We start from the raw sequence: 16520 nt of genomic DNA on the forward strand, positions 1-16520 counted from the left end.
TTTGTGTGTCATACACACACATGTATTCCAAAAACCAAAATAATGAATGAATGTTTTTATTTTTCATTGGCGGTGGACTGTTAAAACAAATAGCTAATAGTCATGGAAAACTGTTAATTGGCTATTGTATTTTAGAAGCCGAATTAAATAATTTCGCTATTCGTGTGAACTTGTTATTAATTATGTTTGCTTGTTTAAGCGAGAAATGAAAAAGTACAAAAATTTGGAAGGTTTTTAAATTGTCGATCAAATGCCAATTAATAATCAGATTAGTTAATCCAAAAATAAATTGATTCTGATGAAGGGGATACCCTTTGATGTTTTTGGGTACAAGATTATTGAATTTCGTAGTGTTGCCATACACAGAAATATCACTGTTTGTTATCAAAATAATGTATGTTTCATAAAAAAGAAGAAAATAATTGTAAATGTAATATGAAAATTAATGAAAACATAAATTTAAAACAAAAATAATGTATTTTTAAGAGTCGCTAATTTATACCAATCAATAAATCAAATTTGTTATAACATCTTTCACCAGCCGTTATCGCTGGTAATTTTTATCGGCGTAGGATAACTAAATCAGTAATAACTACTTTGCGATTTATCTCTCATATCCTACAAGGATTTGAGCGCAGCATCCTACTGCTATTGATTCAGTCAGTAATAAGATTTGTCTTAGCACGAAGCATCATTCATCGTCGCTTTTATAAAAAATACTTTCTGTAAAAAAATTATGTAAAAAATATTCTAAAGAAATCGTTAGAAAAATGTCGCGACTATCATTATTATTAGTTTTTCTTTTAGTTTCTCATACATATTCAATGGGTAAGATGTTAGTTTTATTATAAATAAATAAGAAATAAAATTTTAAATACAATATAACAAAACAAATATGTAAGTAGTTTGACTATTGTTATGTGTATCCTTTGCGATGCCACCCATAAAGTACGCAGGTCTTTACCTAACGTGAAGAAGCATAAAGGAAGAGAGAAAGCAGAAAAGAGAATATTGTTGTTTACAAACTAAAAGTTGTTTACAAACAAACGGCAACAGGTTTTTGTTGACAAGAGTTAATTTATTTTTTTATCATTCTTTCCGGTTATTAGCTCCGTTAAGTTTCGAAGCCAATCCAGATACTAAACGTTTATACGATGACCTTTTAAGCAATTATAATCGCCTAATTCGACCAGTAGTAAATAATACGGAAACACTTACCGTGTGGCTGGGCCTGAAATTATCGCAATTAATTGAAGTAAATCTCAGAAATCAAGTGATGACAACTAATTTATGGGTTAAACAGGTATGCTGCCAAAAAATCTGCATAATTTATTGTGTCTTTAAATATTGTAATTTTTAGCGCTGGTTTGATTACAAATTACGTTGGGATCCCGAAGAATATGGTGGAGTTGAGCAACTGTATGTTCCGTCAGAGCATATATGGGTGCCAGATATTGTCTTGTATAACAATTGGGATGGTAATTATGAGGTATATAAGTCAAATTTTGGTATTCATGAGCACGAAGGATGTTTAATAACGTATTTTAATATATTTTTTGTCTCTTTTGATTAATTGATTTACAATCAAATAACTTAATCTATATAAATAAAGGTAACCTTAATGACAAAAGCAACATTGAAATATACAGGAGAAGTCTTTTGGGAGCCACCCGCAATTTACAAATCATCATGTGAAATGAATGTCGAATATTTCCCATATGATGAACAAATTTGTTTTATGAAGTTTGGTTCATGGACATATAATGGGGCACAAGTGGATTTGAAACATTTAGATCAGGTATGTATGTAATTGCGTCGCAATAACACATTATGGTATAATTGTAAATTTATAGGATAAATCAAATTACCTTTCAAAAAACTTGTGTATCGATTATTTATTTATTGTATCTACTAAAAAATACAATATAAAAATTTTAAAAATTTAACAATATTATTTTAATATCTTTGTTTGCTAAGAAAGTTTAAATATATGTAATTAGCAATTGTATTACCAATAATAAATGAATAAAATCAATTATTTAAATTAGCATACTGCAACATTTTTTGCTAAGATGGATTAAATAAATAACTTCAGAATAATAAAAAAACTGCAATTTAGAGTAAAATCGATTTCTTCAAACAAATTGTTGTTTTGATTTCTCATCTATTAGTTTATTTATTTTTTTTACAATATTAGGTTCCTGGTAGCAATCTGGTGCAAATTGGAATTGATTTAAGTGAATTTTACTTGTCTGTCGAATGGGACATTTTGGAAGTTCCTGCAACTAAAAATGAAGAATATTATCCCGATACCTTAGAGCCCTTTTCAGGTAAACATTGAAGAAATATATGTTTTTTTATGAACAATAAAAATACTAAAATAATTTTGTATTATCACAGATATAACATTTAAATTAACAATGCGACGCAAAACTTTATTCTATACGGTTAATTTGATTATACCTTGTGTAGCGTTAACATTCTTAACGGTGTTGGTATTTTATTTACCCAGTGATTCAGGTGAAAAGGTGAGAATTTTGTGATTTAAAGTTTCTCCTTCAATTAAACTCTGTTGTTAATGTTCACTTTGTTTTCTGTTTGAGTTAATAGTAAATTTTGTTGGCCTATTAATAAGATCATTTGAGATCGGCTATAACTTTATATTTTAATTGCTTAAAATGTTATACGTACTTACTTATATAAATCTTATTATATTTTTTAATGTTTGCATGTTCTGTTACTTAAGATCTGTTACTAAAATGTTCTTTTTTTATTTCCCCTCTATTGGACATTTTTCTTCATCTTTAGTTTCATCTTATGTATAAAATTCTGATTTAATTTTTTGACTTAATTTTTCCATTTCATTTTAATTTTTTGTTTGCTTTTAATATAATAATTTCTTTGAGTATTAATATTAAAATAATATATATAAATAATGTATCTTAAAATTAACACAACTGATCATACTCGTAAAATTTGAATTATATACAAACGTATATGTGCTATGATCATTTAGTTGTATTAATTCAAGAGTAGTGAAATTTCATAACGTAAATATCATCGAATGTATTTTGTGAATCAATATTAATCAATATTATTTAAAATGTAATTATGAAATCCATATTCGTATCGATTGTGTAGTTGTGTTGTGTGTACATTTAAGCAAAAAAAAAAAAAAAAAAAAAAAACAATAAATAAAAAAATTCATATATGTCTGTATGGTAGTTATGTTATATTAAATTGAAATTAAATTGTTTATTGTTAAGTATGTATGTACGTATGTGTTAAAGTGTGTATGAGTTTAAAGCAATAACAGTTAAATTATCGTCAATTTTACACTGGGCAATTTTAAAATTTTGACTTGGTATGGCACTGTATGATCACAAAGTGTTTGTGATAATTATTGAAATTGCTAAATCCATTCTTTCATCAGTTCATACTTTCCAGTTGATCAAGTTATATGCCCTTTTAAATAAAAATGATAGTCATACTACTCATTCTTATTGTACTAAAATGTTATACAACAATTAATAATAAATCCATTTAAATATGAATGAAGTACTTTATCTATCAATCGATAGTGTTAAAAATTAATTGTTGCATCTAATCGAATTTAAAAAGTGAAGTTTATCGAATAATTTGACATCATTTAAAGGAAATAATATTTCAGTTAAAATATCGTATTTATAAGTTTTGTTTATGTTTGTGGTTTATTGATGAATTGTCTTGTTTGTAACTAGAATTATTTCTGCTATCAAAACGCAGACAATGTTTTGTTTTTATTTAAGGGCGAGTTTTTCTGATAACGATAATCTTCATTCTTTGGTTAAACCTGGTTTAATATATGTTTCGTATTTTTCAGTTATCAGTAAAGTTACATATTATCTTAGTTTAACTGAGTGTAATTGGCCAATTAAACTTAAGTTATAAGTGAGAAAACACAATTAACAGAAAACAATAAAACAATGATTTCGGAAGAACAAAAACTTAATATTTTAAGTAAATTGCAATTTTCTGATTTGTTTTGTTTCATATATTATTTTTTTATATGTTTATTTAACATTTTTCCAAAATTTTCCATTTTACAAAAGTATTGTTTGCAAAAAATAGCTGTTCATTGTTTATGTTTTTGAGTGAAAAGTTGGCAATACTAACAAAGTAAACTGAGCTTAAATCTAAAACTGAAAAACACAATCATCAGTTAAAGTCAGCCTAAATTTGTTTCAAGTTTAATCTAACAGCAAGTTAAGCCTAGTTTAACTGAGGAGTGAGAAACCCGCACTAAATATAACAAGTCAATTTCAAGTTGCAATTAAATGATCAATTAATAATTTTATATATGTATAAGTATGTATGTTTCTAAATCATTAGTATGTATGTGAGTGTATTTTTTCGTAAGTATTACAATGTTAAATGTTCAATTCGTTTATGTTTGTATGTATGAGTACACGTCTTTGGGTATATGTACTAATGTTCAAATTCAAAATTGTTAAAATAAGAAAAATGAACAACAAACGTGCCAAATACAATATCGTCCTTACTTCCTTTATTTTTTCTATTAATATTGATGTAATGCATTGCGATGCGATTGAATTCGATTGGCATCCATTCAACGTATCGTATCGATCTATCGATTTACATACATATCGTTGACAGGTTACGTTATGTATTTCTATTCTTGTGTCTTTGACTGTGTTCTTCCTCCTGTTGGCTGAAATTATACCGCCAACCTCATTGGCAGTACCGTTACTAGGCAAATATCTACTCTTTACAATGATATTGGTATCGTTGTCTGTATGGACAACAGTGTGTGTATTAAACATACATTTTCGGTAAGTATAAATAAAAAGGACATAATGTTCATTGACAGTCCATTTACTCATATTCATATTCATTCATATCTCTATCCATCTATAACGTTGTAATGTATACATTTCTCTTAGGTCCCCTTCAACGCACAAGATGTCACCGTGGGTACGCACCGTATTCATAAGTTTTATGCCAAAGATTATGTTCATGCAACGATCACCTGTTGATATGCCTGATTTTGCCAACTATTATCCCGAATACAATGGTTATACAAATGAAATTGACGTTCGGTAATAAATTTATTGATTTGTTTGATCTTATCTTATTAAGGAATATTTACTATAGACTAATTTATAAACTATACTATAAAGTCTAGTTTATAGACTAGTCTACATACTAGACTATAGAATACATTATAGACTAGACTTTAGACTAGATTATAGACTAGACTATAGACTAGACCTACATACGATATTATGTAGGGAAGTAACATATTTTTTTACAAATGTTTAATGATTTTTTTTTCATTTAAAATACTTTGATTAAAAATGTCAGTTTTGTGTTTATCAATTAATATCTGATATTAAAAATTTAATTACCAATTATTTTTTGTTAGGGATAGTATAACTGATTACCCTTGTGATTTTAAAGATGGCCAGGATGTTGTATATGACAATGGTGTGCAACCATCCATAGGTAGGTATAAATACAATATTACTGTCTTGTTTTTTATACCCTACACACTAAAATATTAGTACTATACGTAACTTAAAGTCAATCGGTAGACTCAGAATAACTTTCTGAGACGATTTTAAAATGTCCGTCCGACCGTCCGTGTGTCCATGAAAATTTGTTGTTATCAAAGTACAGGTCGCAATTTTCAAGATAAATTGATGAAATTTGGCAAAATGGCTAAAATCGATCCATTATTTCACCTAGCCCCCATACAACTGAACCCCCGAAAAGGGCTTTTGAGCTCATAATTATGTAAATTATAATTGTATCTTGATAAAAGGCCTCACCACTAAGTTTTATACCAGCCTTGATGACTTTGCCGAATCGAAATGATTTGATCCTAGCACCCTTACAAAGTCCCATTCAGAAAATGACTTGAATATCCACAATAATTATTAAGACCAATATTGCGATATTAAATAAAAATATATCCCAAATATAAAGCATCTTTTTAATTGCTTTATTATAAGAAATAAATCACATTTAAAATTAATAACTAATGTAGGGTTTCGTCGGCCATGCCGGCCATATGGCAAAAAAAAAATAATTGTTTTTGGACACTAAATAAAATATAAAATATATAAAACAAATATTTTTTAAATAATATCTAATTTATCAGAAACATGTTTGTTTAAAAGTTTGAAAATTTAATTCATAGATTCTGATAATGTAATACCGCGTCGTTTGACACCAGAGGTGCTGCAGGCATTACGAGCAGTCAGATTTATTGCGCAACATATCAAGGATGCCGACAAAGATAACGAGGTTTGTATATAACAATATTAATGTAATGCTCGAGTAGGCTTGTTCTCAATATTATTTTATTTAAGAAGTTTTTAAATTACAAGTTTGAAAAAAGTATTGTTGATAGGAAATCGACTTCAACTTATACATATTGAGTTATACTATTTCTAAACAGTTAGGCGGATATACATATATTATTAAAACGATTAAACAATGTCTGCTGATTAATATCGAACTAATATGAAAACAAATTGGTATTTTGTAATTTAAAAAGTTTTAAGTTAGTGTTTTAATAAAGCAAATACATACATATTTTGGTATTTATTAATAAAAAGGATATTGGTTTAGGATTTACGGTTTCTGAGGTTCATCTAAGGATTTTTTTTGATTTTTTTGCTTTTGGTTTTTTGTGTGTTTGTTATCTCAACATTAACAGCTGTAAAAGCAGTTGCTAGCTATTAAAACAAATTATTTTTTATTTTATTTGGTCGGTATTGAAGGGGGGCAAAAGGCAGGACAATTAGTGATTGAAATAGTGAACAGCAAGTAAGAAGAGAAGGTGAATGTGAGAGAATAAGAAGAGTGGAACTAATTGTGCAATTCATGCATAAAATGATGAGTTTTTGGTGGTTTTCATTAGGCTTAATTAAAAATCTTTTTGAGCTTTTTGTTTTTAATCCACAGGCATACAAACACAGTTTAATATGTATAGGAATACATACACAGATGTATACTTGTCTACTTGGATAGATAAACGCAAATTTTGGGATTTATCTGAATTTGTTTTATGTTGATTTTATATTTGTTTGTCTTTTATATTGCTCTAGATCATAGAAGATTGGAAATTTGTTTCAATGGTTTTGGATCGTTTCTTTTTATGGACTTTTACGTTGTCGTGTATCTTTGGCACATTTGCAATTATCTGCCAGTCACCCTCTCTCTACGACACACGTCTACCAATCGACCGTCAGTTGAGTGAAATACCGTTAAGAAAAAATAATTTTATGTTGCCGCCGGATATTGTGCGTCAAATTGTTAATTAAATTTGCAACCACTAAACACCACTTCAAACAAACACTCACTCACTCACTTACTAACGCATTTTATTACGATGACGATACCGATGAGATGATGACAATTCTGATGATAATGATGACGCTGATGTTGCGGATGATTATGATGGCAATAACAATGACATTGACTAGGATGAACATAATGATGATTATGATTATAAATGTGTTGACTCTGATGTTGAAGTGCTTGGTGATGAGCACTGGGGGAGTAGTTTGTTTATAATTGAAATTTAAAGCCCCAAATACACATTCTGAGGGCAAACAATAGTATTAATACTGAAAATCATAGATATAATAAATTAAATTAGCAATAAAATCGAAAAAAATCACAGAAGGTATTTGAACAACCAATAATTGTATTAACAACGATAGACTTTTTGCAAAAAAGGAAATTGTTTTTTATTTTTAAATTAGTATTATTGTATGTATAACTTACTACGCCTATACTTAGATACAAAAAAATTCCATTTACTTAGTTAAAAATGCACAAAATAATAAAATGCAAACAATTTTACAATAAACAGTTGAACTTTTAAATTTAAAAAATTACATTTTTTACAACGTGTTCTCATTTAATAATATGATTGGAACGGTATATGTAAGTAAATATATCGAGGTACTATATACGATATACATATCATGTATAATACCTACAAGATTTCAGGAGAATAATTAAAAGATCATGAAAATTTCTTAAAATTTCTTAAAGTTTTTTTTAAATAATAAAAACAACATACATACATACGTATGTATGTTCTTGGAAACAACCAGATAATATTTATAAAACAAAAACTTTATTATACTTCTGTTTGTTTGCAAACAAATACACAAACAGAAGATGTATATGCAAAAAAATATTAATTTAGTTTTAAAGAACATGTAGATTCTATAATTTTGAAATATAATGCAATTAATATGTATTTCTGAAGAACATTTTGAACTTTTAATATTAATTTTATGAAAAGTTCTAATTTGACTTAGGTTGATATTGCATTTAACTACGGATTTAATGCTTGAATTGGTTCATATTTTGTTATTTAAGTGTACTTGAGTCGATATATACAGATATAAATATATATCCACATTAGGGTCATAATTTTTTTGAGTGGCCAAATATGAGAGCAATACCTTATAGCCAATACTGCTCTAATAATTAAAAGCTATTTTGGTTGAAAAATTACCGCGCCGGAAGTAATTCATAAAATGCTTTTGTTCGTAATTTTTATTGAAACTATTTGAATACTGATCATATAAATCAACTCTGTTATCAACAATAATGCAAATGTATAATATTTATACAAAACCTCATTGCGTTTGGTGCTGGAATTTTTTTCACGATATTGAACAAATAATGTCATATTTCTTAACATTTCCTACACAGCATTTGCAAAAAGTTATTACACTAATATACATACATACTACATATGTATGTATGTGTTTATTTGTATAGAAGTGCTTGTTTTCATTTAGGAATGTTTTGTCTTTTAAACTTTTTTATTATAATGCTTTTATTGTGAAATCCTTTAATTTGTGCTCGTATTGTATTACACGACGTTCTTTTAACTTCTCTATGAACTTTATATCTTTTCTATTCTATTTCTATTTATGTTTTAAATGTTTTGTTTTATTTAAATTAGAATTTATTAATCGTATGTCAAAATATACATACATATGTACGTACGTACGTACGTGTGCAAAGTACATACATTTACACAAAAGTATAAACTTGTTTACTCATATGATAATTTAAAGAATTCTATTTTTAATTTTATTTTGTTTTAGTATAAATAAATAGATTAGAAAAGTTTTCAAATAATTCATAAAATTGTTTAAATTAGTTGCAGAGTTTCTGCCAAATATTCTTAAAAAACGAAATACGTATACAATACATAAATGCATAAATACAAACGTTTGTATGTATGTACATATATATTTTGTTATAAATGAATTCAGGACGTATAAGTAATAATTAATTTCATTACAATGTATGTTAAAATATTAAGTATACGTATAGAGTGCATGTTCATAAATCAAAGTTTTTAAAAATATTTATGATTTTTAATATACCAAAAATTTCAATAATCTAAAAAAATTGTGAAGTGTTATAAATCATTCATATTTTTATATACATTTTATAAACTATTACGAAAAATTGTTACCTCATTTTGATGTGAATTTTAATAACATTTTAATAATGTTAAAAAAATTGTGAATAATCATCAACGTTTCTTCTTTCTGGAAACGATATTTTTTGAGTTATGTCAGTCTGGAAGCAACATAGACAAACAAGAGTCTGTTTATTAAAATTTATATACAAGCAAATCAAGAAAAAGTTCTCATTAAATTCACATATAACGGATTTCGGCTGTTTAGATTATAGCTTATGGCATTTTGTTCGATAGGTCAGATATGTCATTCTATTGGAAATATTATTTTAATAAACCAAATCAATAGCCTTATTCACAATCTAGGGCAAATGGTCTTGTATCATTGCATTTGCAAATGGTTTATAGTCGGGCGAGGCCGACCATATAAAACACTACACCTGTTACAAAAATAAAATGTGATTTAGTTTTCATAATAAAGCATTTAAGTTGAATTGTACTATGCTTTAGATATACTGTTAAATAAAATTGTGGACATATAAGTTAAATTTTGAAATGTTATAAAAGTTTGATTACAAGGTTTGCATGGACGGACGGACTTAGCTAAATCGACTCAGAAAATGATTCTAAGCCGATAGGTATACTTTAAGTTGGGTATAATTCACAATATTATTTTGCGTTACAATCTTCAGTACAAACCCAATATACTCTCCCCATTAAAGTGGTGTAGGGTATCAAAACCAATAAAAAAAACTCAATAAAATTGGACAAAAGGTGACAAATGGGATTATAATATATCTTCTAGAAGCACCGGAGATGCAAAAAACATGTACTTTGTGTGTTTGTAAATAAAAACTCAAAAAATCGTTCATAATTAATAGCAAATATTTACAATTGCAGAACGTGAATTGGGATAATTTAATATTTTTAAAACTCATTTTGAAATTTTTTAAATTAATTTTAAAATCAAAAGATTTAAGAATTAATGAGTTTTTTTTTTAAGTTTCTTTCAAGGATAAATAATATTCCTTATAGCCGAAGATATTTCCCACGTTTATTTTTTTGTTGTTTAGTAAACAATATTGAAGTGTAGTCAAGCGTGAGGGTATTTGAGAGAAAAGCTTTAAGTGATATGATATGCCATGAATTTCTATAACTGTCAGGACAAAAATAAAAGGGTACATAAAATACTGTTCTAAGAATAAAACACACATACATACGCATGAACATTAGACCTGTATTTAAAAATAATAATAATTTGAATGAATGATCCTTAAACTGTCGTTCAAAAATGTATCAAAAGTTTGCTTTTTAGATTAAACCAAAATTAATATATTTTTGAGAGCAAGTCTAATGTATATATGAATATGGATGTGACCAGCAGACGAGTTCTTAAACAGACCAATATTACAATTCAACAAAGCATAACAAAAGTTTATTAGACAGTTGGTGGTTGGTGTGTTTTTAGTACCACACACTTACACATACATATGTATATACATGTAGAAATACATGTGAGTTGGTCAACATACATCAGTCCTGTGCGTTAGTATATAGACACTGAATGTTGTTGCTAAAGTCTTAAGGGTATTATAAATTTAAACGTTTTTGTAAAAAAATGAAATAAATTGAAAAAAGCGTAAAAAGTGGATAAAATAAAAAATACTCACTCATTTGATTTATGGTGATACTGCAAAGAGTGTCAAGAAATTAATTTATATTTAATAAAAGAAATGTTTATATTTTTACACCAGTGATGGACATTTAAATTTATTTAACAAAAAATAATTACAATTGTAGTGAGAGAAAAGACAAAGGCATTAGAAAGAAACTAAAATATCCTTAGGAAACAGAAATACTATAACTTGCCAAAGTCCTTCTACTAGCAGACAAAAGGAAAAAGCTAAACAAAAACGAAACAAAACTAAACGAAGCAAGACAATAACAGTAGAAAACATGGCAAATGATGTTAAGAAATTTAAATTAGATTTTTGTTCGTTTGATTGTGTTTGCACGCGTATTGTATGTATGAATGTATGTATGTACCATAGAGTGAATGTAAGCTTAAGTATTACATTTGATAAAGTAAAAAACAAAAACGCGCATATACTTACAAAAACAGCACATTATTGTATAAATGTTGCTGAATTGTACAATACAATTATTGTTGCAATCAAAAATTACAACATTTTTAGAAATCCTACCAAATATATTCTACACTTTTATACTCACAAACAGATATCACACTGCCTGAGCTAAGTTTCATATATTGAGTGAGTTCAACGTTAAAAACAACAACAACAATAATAATAATAATTATGTAGAAATATTTTTGTTTTTAAAGCGTCAAGTGTTGCAAATGTGTTGCAAATGAGATTTACGCCATTGGTCTTGCACACACAGACATACTATCAAACTTTTGCAAAACATTTAAATGCAAGTACTTACAAGATGCCAATGTCGAAATTGCTGTGGTTTCAAACAATTACAGCTTAACTCAAAAATAGTAAATACGAACACGATCAATTTTCAAACAAACAAGATTATTATATTAAGCTGTTTCAAATCTTACATACATAAATACCACTCACCATATTTAATTAAAAAAACGTTATTCATTAATTTGATGTTGCAGAATATAAAAACTATACAACTATCACATATGCTAAAAGTTATTCTGATTTGTAGTGATTTACTGTTTGTTATAAACAAGCAAACCCAATCTGTACTTTGTGGCTGTTATATTATATTTAGGGTATAAATGAAAATACTTTATTAGATTTTAGACATAATTAATAATTATTAATTATTCTAGTGATATAATGTTCCGACGCATTAACATAATTCAATTTATTCAAAGTCGACTTTGACGGTTATCGCTAATAACTGTAGATACATACATACAAATATACCCCATGTACATACAAAGTATATGTATGTAGTATATCTCAGTGTTGAGTTGTTTTGTCTGTAATAACTAAACTTAAATGAAACAAAATGCAAGAATGTTAGAAGATTCTAATTGTATTGTTGAAACAACATTTCCATGGCATTATTATAACGACTGACTACTACAACTAAAACTACAATTGTTAGTTGCAACAGAACCAACAACTACAACAACAATTAAACTTATGAACTCAAGTACAGTAAAAACAAGTTTAAGGAAAAGCAATAATAAAAACTCATTAGAGATTGAATTAATTTCAATTTCATTGCAAAAAGAAAAAAACAAAAACAAAAATTCATTGTAAAATTTCTTCATTTTTTTTAATAAACTTTGCTGCAGGCATAGAAGATTGTATTGCATAGAAGTAGAAGCGAAAGTGAGAAAAAACAAATTTGGCTTACAAAGAAACTAAAATAATGAAATTTAAAGTGTTCTTTTTAAATATTGTTATACTAAAAGTTTTATTTACTTCAAGTCTTTATAGATACATATAAATACCCAGTTGGAAATTTTGTCTTAATGACATTGTCACTACTGACTCTTTATGTACATCGGCTGAAGACATTTTACATTGGATGACTTTATGACAAGTCAGCATCTTTCCGCTGACATTTGATATAAGATGTCTAAGTAACACGTCAGTAAGTTGCCATCATAGGTGCTCTTTTCTAATTAAATTAAGTAAAATGTTTTTGTATAATGCTAATAATTAAAAAACCATTATTTCTGAACGTTTTGATTTGTTTTCTTTTAACGAATCTTAATGAAAAATTATTTGAAAATTTTTCTTAAAACTTTGAAAATTCAAACAACAAAAAATGAATAAATAAAAATTTAAATATAAAATATTTATTATTAAGAAAAAATTTTAAAATAATTGTCATATTTTTAACGTGGTCAAACAAAATTATATTGACGTTAGACAGACTACTTTTTAGGTATAAAGTTAAAAAAAAACTCAAATAACAATTAAGAGTGTGAGCTGCTCCCCTGTGAACATCAGGATGATATTTGGAATAGGGCTTAATCAATTACCTAGAGGGCTTCGGATCATGGAGCGTTAAAGACATTTTCTGAAACGGATCATAATAAGAGAGATAATAAAGAGATGAATCATATGAAAATTATTTATGTTAAATTTCACAGTTGAACTCTAAATTTTAAAGCCATCAATGATCGTTAAAGCCATTTTCTAGAGGAGACCTTATATTAATGTCATTTTCTTATGAGAATAAGAATCGTATAAAACTTATTTATGATAGTAGGTAAAAAAATAAAATAAAACTGAAACAAATATTAGCCTTTAAATATTGTCTCTTTAGTAGCTGATTTCTAATTTTTGTATAAATAAATTATTTTATAAAAATACATATGTATATAATATTAACACCTGTATATAATGTATATACATGTAGATGGTTTGTATAACTGTCATTATTGTTGTAACTTTTTGTGTTTTATGCAAAGCTAAAAATGTTTTTTGTATGTTCATTTTTCGATACACCATTAACTTTTCATTTAACGGAAATTCATTTGAAAGTTTTTCGACAATCACATTGCTCTTGATACTTAACACACGCACAATATCTCATACTATGGTTGACGTTCATCGTTGTACTTACAGTAGATGAGAAAACTATAAAACAATTGGCAAGTTTTTGTAAACAAAAACTAATCTTGAATAGTTAATTACAAATAACTATATATGTAAGTACTAACTAACTACAAATGTAGGTGCTAACTTTTTAGCCTAGACATTTTGTTTTTGAAAATTTTTTTACAAAAAAAATTCTTTGTAGGCAATTTTTTTTTTCAAAAATAAAACTCCTCATTTTTATATCGTATAAAATACTTACCTAACTCTCGGCGGAGTTTTCCAGTTTTTCCTACAGCTCTTAGCTTAGAAACACTTAAGCTGACGGAGGACAGATTGTCTACCATCTGGGAATATAACCGCGGACCAAAAATTGGGAAAAAGATAAAAGTTTCGCAGGGTCTAAATAACCCAGTAAAAGCGGATATAGGAGACGTCATCAATGTATACTGGAAGGTTATACACAATCACCGGACTTACCTTATACAAAATATGTTGCAATCTTTGAAATTCTAATCCCTGATAGAATGTCTTGGTCAAGTGTAAAACTAGAGCAAATACCAGTAGGAATCCGTTGTTTACCTAATCATAACACAAGCTACCAAGCAGGAGTCGGAGCAATAACGGAGTATGTAAATTTGATTGGAATAAATATGGCGTCCACAGCACTTACCGGCAGCCAGAAGGCAATTAGACTGTATTGGTTTGTAAGAAAGCTTTAATTGAATACTCTCCCAGAGCTATGGTTTATATCATATGGGTACCAGGCCACTAGGGAGTAGTCGGCAACGAAAGGGCGAATGTAATAGCTTTAATGGGAATGGAGCTCGAGGTAGTTAGCCTGACAAACGCTTAACCATTCGACGCAAAAAAAAAACTAATTTAAAAATATGGGTGAGAGAGTTCCATAAGGCCTCTTTAAATAATTAGATGGTGGGTAGAACAACAAAGATCCTATATGATCAAAATGAGCATGTCTAATGTTAGTATGATGGTATATACTCTTAGTGTACATACATTTATACAAACAATTTTTTCCTGAAAAGTAGCGCACAACAGGCCCTCCTATTGACCTACCTAACTCTATACTTTTAAGCGAGCATGTTAAATGCTTGCCTCCAGTATCACCACCGTGTAAAATAATGACCCCAACTTGCAAAATACAAATAAAATGTTTACTCGAAGTTGTCTAACGTTGTCTAAAAACAACAAGTAAGTTTCCAATTCAAAAGTCGTTCGAAGATATTAGTGAAGGAAATCAAATTGGTAACATTACAAAGAGGAGAAAAAACAGTACCATTTAAGAAATTTCAAAATACTTCTCCACTGTAATGGTATGTTGTGGAAATATATGTACATAATGCTAACATATCAGTACTTAAAAGTTCTTAACTATATGTTCCCAGTAAACACATGATTTCAAATTGAGAACGATTTTCTCAAAATATTTTTTATTTATTGGAAAAGTGAATAATTCATTCGGCTAAATTTTAAAATTAAAATCAAAATTAAGCAAATAGTGTGAATATTTATTAAAAAGAAGCCTTAAATAATTACTTTTGATATGCAATGTGCGTTGGGTATGTGTCTTACGATGTATATATGCATTTACAATGAAGGAGGTATGAGCGATTTAGATGGAGAATAGTGTTGCCTCTAATTACTTGGAACTGCCAAACGTTTAAAGGAAATGGTTTATTTTTTTCTTCATCTCTTGTTCGAAAAGAAAGTTTTGCCTTTAAACCTTCTACACCATTTGGATTATAGTTGTGGAGAAAAGTATTTTCAAGGTAAGCTAAGGACCATAATGAGAAAACACATTTTGCCTGCTAATGATGGTAAAACTTTATTTTAATTCCTTTTTGTAAGAGTTTTTCAAGCATTTTCACTCCCATCATGAGAACATCCATGCAAACAAACGTTTTTCAAGATGGTAACGAAGAAAGTAGTTGCTGTAGTAGTTATAGGTAAATTTTTTACATTAAACATTCATGTATGAGTATTATGTTGTAAGTGTATGAAATGTATGTATGTATTTACGTTTATATTTGTATATTTACCCTCTTATTCGATAGTAAATGTTGGATTTAGTTTTTTTTAGCATTTTCTTGTTTCTTCCATAAGACGAATAATTGTAAACACATGTGTTGGCTGTGGTTGTTTTTGTGTTGTTTGCTCGTTTCAGCATTAAGAAAGAAAAAAGATAGAAATCGTTTAGTGTTAAATGACAATTTACATAAATTTCTTTATACATTTGAATGTATGTTTTTATATACAAGTGTAGGTATGTATGTTTTTATATTTGTTATTTTTTTCCTTAAGAAATGTAAGAAAATGTAACGATTTAATCGTTATCTAAATGTGGGCCTATTAAGCTTAAAGAAATGTTTACTCAAATGAAAACCGCTAAAAACATTTTATGCTAGAAATACATTAATATTAAAAAATAAAAACAACCAAAAGTGTAGAAAAAGTGCAAAAGCAAACGTATTTTATGTAAGTAAATGAAA

At 27.7% G+C, this 16520-nt stretch overlaps 1 protein-coding gene across 1 annotated transcript; it reads left to right on the forward strand.

Annotated features, from left to right (window-relative positions):
* The first annotated feature begins 569 nt into the window (after positions 1-569).
* LOC111690295 (acetylcholine receptor subunit beta-like 2) lies at positions 570-7910 on the forward strand. The gene is made up of 11 exons (XM_023452762.2): positions 570-828; positions 1110-1303; positions 1361-1489; positions 1613-1798; positions 2198-2330; positions 2401-2528; positions 4657-4832; positions 4944-5099; positions 5426-5505; positions 6203-6309; positions 7116-7910. The coding sequence occupies exons 1-11, from the start codon at positions 771-773 to the stop codon at positions 7329-7331; spliced, it is 1563 nt and encodes a 520-aa protein (XP_023308530.1). The 5' UTR covers positions 570-770; the 3' UTR covers positions 7332-7910.
* The last annotated feature ends 8610 nt before the right edge of the window (positions 7911-16520 follow it).

This window comes from Lucilia cuprina, chromosome 4 (assembly GCF_022045245.1).
Source record: "Lucilia cuprina isolate Lc7/37 chromosome 4, ASM2204524v1, whole genome shotgun sequence".
Lineage (NCBI taxonomy): Eukaryota > Metazoa > Arthropoda > Insecta > Diptera > Calliphoridae > Lucilia > Lucilia cuprina.

Bases quoted from the DNA above. Each gene is read 5' to 3' on its own strand.
- LOC111690295 (XM_023452762.2), top strand. From the start codon at position 771: ATGTCGCGACTATCATTATTATTAGTTTTTCTTTTAGTTTCTCATACA. The intron at 829-1,109 runs GTAAGATGTTAG...TCCGGTTATTAG, and splicing joins TTCTCATACATATTCAATGG to CTCCGTTAAGTTTCGAAGCC. The intron at 4,833-4,943 runs GTAAGTATAAAT...CATTTCTCTTAG, and splicing joins GTATTAAACATACATTTTCG to GTCCCCTTCAACGCACAAGA.